This window comes from Barbus barbus (assembly GCF_936440315.1).
Source record: "Barbus barbus genome assembly, chromosome: 17".
In the NCBI taxonomy this organism is placed as follows: domain Eukaryota; kingdom Metazoa; phylum Chordata; class Actinopteri; order Cypriniformes; family Cyprinidae; genus Barbus; species Barbus barbus.
Window position 1 is genome coordinate 23,692,470 of NC_136745.1, and position 6,559 is coordinate 23,699,028.

Genomic DNA, 6,559 nt, shown 5'->3' on the forward strand with positions numbered 1-6,559 from the left:
GCCCAGACTTTGGATCGGAATTACAGTTAGAATCAATTATTTGGCACTTTTTCCAAAAGTACTGAACGAATTGTTAATGAAATCATTAAGAAACTGGAATCATTATGTAAAATCGTTGGTCTTCAGGGGTTTATATTGTTTGAGTGTTGTTGGCTGACAGTTTTGTGTGGTCATATTCATAATCTAGTACAACTGAGTAGGATTATGTTTTAAAAAATGGCCCTTATCATTTTTACCATGAAATATAATCTATATGGAAATTAAAAACATGCATAAACGTGCCCTCAAATATGAAATCTCATAATTATATAAACGTCCTTCACAGTGTTTTGTCATCTTTTTGAAGAAGGATGTAATGCATAGCAGTTTTGAGTTTGGGGGTGTGTGTGTGTGTGTGTCTGATCCATCCTGTCCTAAGTGTCTTTCACCCCCTTCCCACCCTTTCAGAAAAAGCCAAGTCAGTCGAATGTGGGGGGCAACCAGTCCTCTCAGTCTTCAGCCAGACCCCTGCTCATGAGAACCTTTTCAGACGAGTCCAATTCTGTCATGTAAACAGGTACAAGACCCCAGACTTTCCAATCAAAGCCCCAATTGACTACCTTACCCTAGTCATCCACAAGGGATTTGCCTCCTAGTCGGTGCAGTTCCTCTCCTTGGGTTCAGTTGGCCCCCTCTGTGGGATGATTTTAATTTCCTCTGAATTCTGCTGTAAAAATTCTCCCTACCTCAGGATGAACTCACATCGGTTGGCTGAAAAGACGTTTAGTCTTTGACGTATTTACGAAAAAGACACAATGCAGCTCAACAGCCTCACACTTTTTCAGTGGTTGGTATTGTGGAAATATTTTCCTATTAATTTTCTCCATAAAGATTTAGAATTGTGTGATTCTACATAATCTTCATGATTGTGTATTGTCATAAGTTACCAGGAATTTTGCATTAAAAAAAATCTGTCTGGAAGTTTGTTAACATTGTTTTCTCTACATTTTTAATGGGATTTTTCTTCTGTAATCCTGCTTTTGGATCTATACACTAAAAGTTTTTATTTAAGTACTAAAATAATACCCCACAATGCTGTACTATTTACAGTAAGGAATCGAAAAACAAGCTGAAGGAAAATAATAAATTAGTGAATATTAAATGATCCTTTCAGCCTGCCAGGGGAAGCTCCGCCCCTCATTATGTCATGCATGTGCTCCTCAAGTAACCTGTGATTGGGTCCTTATTAACTGACTAAACCAGTCCTCTGTCATGATGTTCTGGTTAATCTCATCCGGGCTTGTTTGTGTGTGAATGACAACATGAGTGTGTGGTTGTTTTGAAACAGCGTCATGTTGGTCTTACTGCTGTACTGGGTATTTTGTGTGGTGTGGTAGTTGTTGTGTTTGTAATTTGGAATCTTTTTCTTTTTTTTGGGATTTTCTTTTGTGACAATGGAAGTCGTCTAACCCGCCTAATGGCTGCCTAACCTTTGTATGACATTATTTTGGTTCCAGTGATTGTTCCCCTGCATTAATGCTTTGCATTCTGCATGCTGCTATGCTAGTTTTGCATGTTTACCTGTGTAAAAAGCTTTTGGGGTCAATTTGTGATGGTTGTACTACGTTTTTGGTGAGGATGTAGATAGGAGGTACTCACCAGCATTAAACTTGCTTTCTGTTCTTCTCAGCTGTCAGAGGATTCCTCGACTGACACATACAGGTAACGTGCTCAATATGATCAAAAGGAATGTTCTGGGTTCAACAAGTTAATTCTTGAAAATCTGCGTTTACCGACAAATTCACCCAAATTAATTATATTGGTAATGCAAGGTACATCCGACAATTCATTGGGTAATAAAATAGAGCACATTTCGTATGGAAAATCTATTCATAGTTGCTAATGCATTTATAAACTTTAAAATTTATATATATATTACAATTATTTATGATTATTTCTCTTTTACTTTTAAACAGAGAACAGTCCAAATTAAAGGATAAGTTCACAGATTTTCAACAGGCTTTGTATTGTAAAACTACACATTAAACATCTGCAGTATTTCCACCTATGGGCAGTCTGGTCAACAGAGGGGTGCTGGCCAAATCAAAAGTGAACTATGGGTGTTAAAGTTTTTGCCAAAAGGGAATGCCACAGCCCTTTTTTTCTTGTCATGTAGCACCGATTTCAGAAAATGTTTCTGCTTTCTACTTCATAGACAGCCCAGTTTTATTAAAAGCCCATAAATAGGCAGCTATCAATTGTAGTGACTGACAGCATACTGTATGTGACATTGAGTACTTGTTTGAAATCCAGAACATTTCTTAAACCAGGATTCACATCAGCATTTTATTTGGTCTAAAAATATGAGTGAATCATTCCTGGCCACCAGATCCTCCTCTGATTAGGATGGTTCTTTGGTGCATATGAGTTTGATTTGGCTTAGGGTTGGTGTTGTGTACAGAATTATCAGGTTTTATGTGGTTATTTTTGATGAATCGATCAAATTGCTAATCATATCTTTCCTATTCAACTGTTAAATACATTTCTACATGTGTGCTAAAGAGTTTTTTTGTGTGGTGATGTTTTTTGTACACCACAGATGGCTGCTGTCACACCTCTCTCCTACAAGCATCTGATGGAGCGCTACTGATGGGCACGGAAAGCCTTGGGTTAAGACTACTGACCAGACCCTCACATCTGCCGGGCTGTCTGCCCTTCTTCCTGCCTGTTTAAATTAAACATGATAATGGAACCAATTTAAACTGCTTTTCTGTTACATCTTATCCTAAAGCCTTCCATTCCAGCACGATTCTTCAAGAACTATGTTTTCACACCGTTTTCTGCCCTGCCCTACTTCCAAACTCTCATATTCAACCCTACGGGTTGAATGTGTCGCTGGCTAAGTCGTCAGTAGCGCTCGACTGCTACAGAATGTACCAACATCCTTATTGGTTCTCTTGCATGATCGCCCTAAAAAAGTCCCTAAAATGCCACTCTTCATACTTTGTAGGCAGACAGTCGGCCCCTTTTGTGATCGGTTACCAGGTGCGATCACAATCCCAAATCGTAGTTTAGAGATTTGTGATATGTAGCTGTTCGAGATCCCTAAATGTGAGCTCTCTCTAAGATGCTGCACTGTGGGCCCTGACCCTATGGGTATAAAAGCTGCCTTTCAACAACTTGCTGTTTGTTCGACCACATGGAGTTCTGGGATATCCCACGGAGACCAACGACTCCGTATGTGTACGTGTGTGTGTGTGTGTGTGAGAAATCGAAAATCAATTTCAGATTTTCTTCTTATTGTCACAGTCTTTCGATGTTACTCTTTGTTGAAACGGGGCTCAGTTTACAGTTGGGTTACAAATTGTACTAGTGAAAAAAGTGAAGAAAATGTTGCTTGATGCCAAAAAAAAAAGAGAGAATCCATTAAAACGGGCGACCGGCTATCTTCAGTTTTTCCTTGAGAATGCAGTATCCATTGTTATGGCATACGCTAGGATTGTTTCTCAATGCAAATTTAATAGCATCCATTAAGATTCCATTCACTGTTGAGCCATTATTGACTTGTATATTGAATTTGTCAGCTTTATATACCAGGCCAGTGCTCCAAAACACGCTTTCACATCCACGTGCACACGTTTCACTTTTGAGGAAACTGAATGAAAGGTTTATTAGTGGTGGAGCTGGTGAAATAGGTGCTTTGGATCTGATGCATATTGAAAGTCATGTCTGCCCTCTAGTGGTTTGGAGAGCATGTAATCTTCATTCTACTTTCTTTGCTTCTGAATACATTCCATTTTTACGTGCTATAATTTCAATCACTTTTTAGATTATAATTAAATTATTTGTGATTCTATTTGACATATTTATTGTACATTGTAATTATTCTCACAAATGTTGTATTTTTGTCAGAAGTATTTCTTTCTCTTGTTAAATGAATCATTATCAGCTTGTGCCAACTGATTTTATTTATTTTTTATTTTTTATTTAGTTTTTTTACCTGTGCAATCCGCTGTTGAACAGATTGGGTTTCTATATCCAGACCGTGTAGACCAGCAGCTCTGAACTCTTTCTCTGATCAGAGATCAGTCCTATAGACCCTCCCTTAATATTTTATATGGTGTGAATGCAGCTGAAATCTGTGTCCCTTTAATATGAATGATCTGTTCCATTCTTCTTTCTGCTTGTATCCCAAAATGGGTTTTAAAAGAGCCACTGCCTGGCATGTTCTGTAATCGGGCACATTTTTATGTTATGTTTCTCCTAAAACAATGCCATATGAATGATGCCCCATTCCTGCTTCAGCTATCTTCAAGTGTGAATGTGGATTATCCAAAGGAAGGTGGTGTGTATTAGACCTCTGACTGTGTCATGATGCTAAGCATCTTAAGCTCAGCTCCCAATCTTGGGCCGGGCTTAATCCAGCTGTATCACAGCCCCGCGTAACCGCCAGGCCTTCTTTTCATTTCTGATTACATCATGAATTAGCTTTGCAGAGAAGATATATCAGAGCTCTATTTACATTTGCTTTCAGCTGGACAGGGGAGGCCAGTTGGTGTAATGTTTTATTGTGAACATTAGTCCAACGTGAGCCCATTTTAGTTTTTCTCGGTGCATGTGTGACTACTAATGCCACCACTGGACTGAACCCTGGTGAGCACAAACACACTCACACCAAGTTGAAGACACATCCATGAGTTTGTTCAGCTCAGTTTGGGAGGGGAAAACAGAACTTGCCTGCAATGTTTGACATTTCCAAACAGACCTTTAAATTACTTCAGAGATGCTATTTTCAAAGCTTATAATAATTCTTGGATTCTCATGTTGCCTGAAATATAAATATAAATATAAATATTTGGTATTTTTAATGAAACTTTTTGAGCCACTTTTTGTAAGAAAAAGAAAACGTCCCAAAAAAAAAAAAAAGGCTGAGAAAGGCGGCCCGATTGTGGAGCGTGAGGCAAGGCTCAGGTGCTTTGCTGTGAAATGAATCAGGCACTAGCACGGTCAGCCCTGCTTCCTCCATCCTGTCCCTCAGGCTCCAGCTGATCTGAATGTACCTCTCAAGACCAGTCTGTTTCAAACTTTTTTCTTTAATAAAAGCTGTTTTGAAAGAAGACATTTGTGTCTGAAGTCTTATATTTGTTTCTAAATCATGTAGAACTGTTATACATGTGCTTTATAGGGCTTCAGAGTAACTGAAACAGCATCATAATATTTGAGCGTTTAAAAATGAATTTGTCACACTATAGGACTAAATGGAATAGTTACTAATTAAAAAAAAAGTCACAAGTTACAGAAACCTAGAGTGACAAAATGGTTTTGTTGTTTTATGTTTGGTTTATTTATTATTTTGTGCATTAAATGTGCATATATGTATACCTCTTAATGTGTTTATACGTGTCTTAAATCTTAATGTTCATGAGTAAAAGTTGAAGTTCATAATAATAATAATAACAAAAACAATACTTGCACTAGCAGCCAAATGCTCACAATGGCTGTATTTATTTGATGAAAAATACTGTAAAAAGTATAGTATAAGTAATATTTTGATTTGATGGCAAAGCTTAAGTTTTCAGCATCATTACTCCAGTCTTCAGTGTCACATGATCCTTCTGAAATCATTCTAATATGCTGATTTTCAATGTTGTGCTGCTTAATATTTTTGTGGAAATTGATACACTACCATTACAAAGTTTGCATTAAACTGATCAAAATTGATTGTAAAGACATTTATAATGTTATGAAACATTTATATTTTAAATGAATGCTTTTATTTTTTTTTTTCATCAAAGGATCTAAACTGTTTTCAACATTGATAATAAGATATGGAAATCTGCATATTAGAAGAATTTCTGAAGTATCATGTGACACTGAAGACTTCTTAATTATTCCAAACATTTGACCCCAGCTTATAAAAAAAAAAAAAAACATTTAAGCAAAATTTTGATGACATTCTTGCCCATGGTATTTTTCTGGTATTGTCCTTTATTTGTCTTCAGATGTTAAAGTTAGTCTCTCCATATCTGTCCAACAATTGCAGATGATGTGCATAATGAATAAAGACTGCAATGCCATATGTTATTTCAAACCAGCGGTGTCTCATGGGCGTAAGATGCGGTTGTAGATGCATAAATAGTGTGTTCTTTGACAACAATGCCTCTTATTCATGTAGCTGTTTGTCTTTGTGCAATTTTCCCACACGTCATAATTTTCTGTATTGTGAACAATGAAACTCCTTAGTCTAGGAAGAAAAAAATGGTTTTTCTGTCAATAGTGATATTCAGAACAGTCTGCCTGTGTGTGCGTGTGTGTGTTTGTAAGAGAGTAAGGGTGAGAATGTGTGTAATACAGCATGCAGGGATCCAGCAGTGAGAAGAGAAACAGAATTTAAGCCACTGCCTATGAGGGAAAACTGACCAATGAGGAAGGTGGAGATCAGCAGGGGGTGGAGTCTAAACTCCACAGCAGAGAAAGTCAATGGGGAGGGAGTTGGCAGAGTGTCAACAGTGTGAGTCTAAGAGCGATGCAGATCTGACGCACTCTAACTCACGGGAGTTTGCAGCCAGAGGGAGTGTGT

The 6,559-nt window shown here is 37.6% G+C and overlaps 1 protein-coding gene across 3 annotated transcripts in view; it reads left to right on the plus strand.

The window, feature by feature from the left end:
- Positions 1 to 5,090, plus strand: part of LOC306883769 (phospholipid-transporting ATPase IG-like) — a 57,407-nt gene extending 52,317 nt beyond the window's left edge. The window contains exons 29-31 of one of the 3 annotated variants that reach the window (XM_079439243.1): positions 448 to 556; positions 1,670 to 1,701; positions 2,579 to 3,384. In XM_079439243.1, the coding sequence (XP_079295369.1) occupies positions 448 to 552 (105 nt within the window). In that variant the 3' untranslated portion in view covers positions 553 to 556; positions 1,670 to 1,701; positions 2,579 to 3,384. Of the gene's footprint in view, positions 1 to 447; positions 557 to 1,669; positions 1,702 to 2,578 lie in introns of all 3 variants that reach the window. The other 2 variants (XM_079439244.1, XM_079439245.1) reach the window with 2 other exon arrangements.
- Positions 5,091 to 6,559: the final 1,469 nt, after the last annotated feature.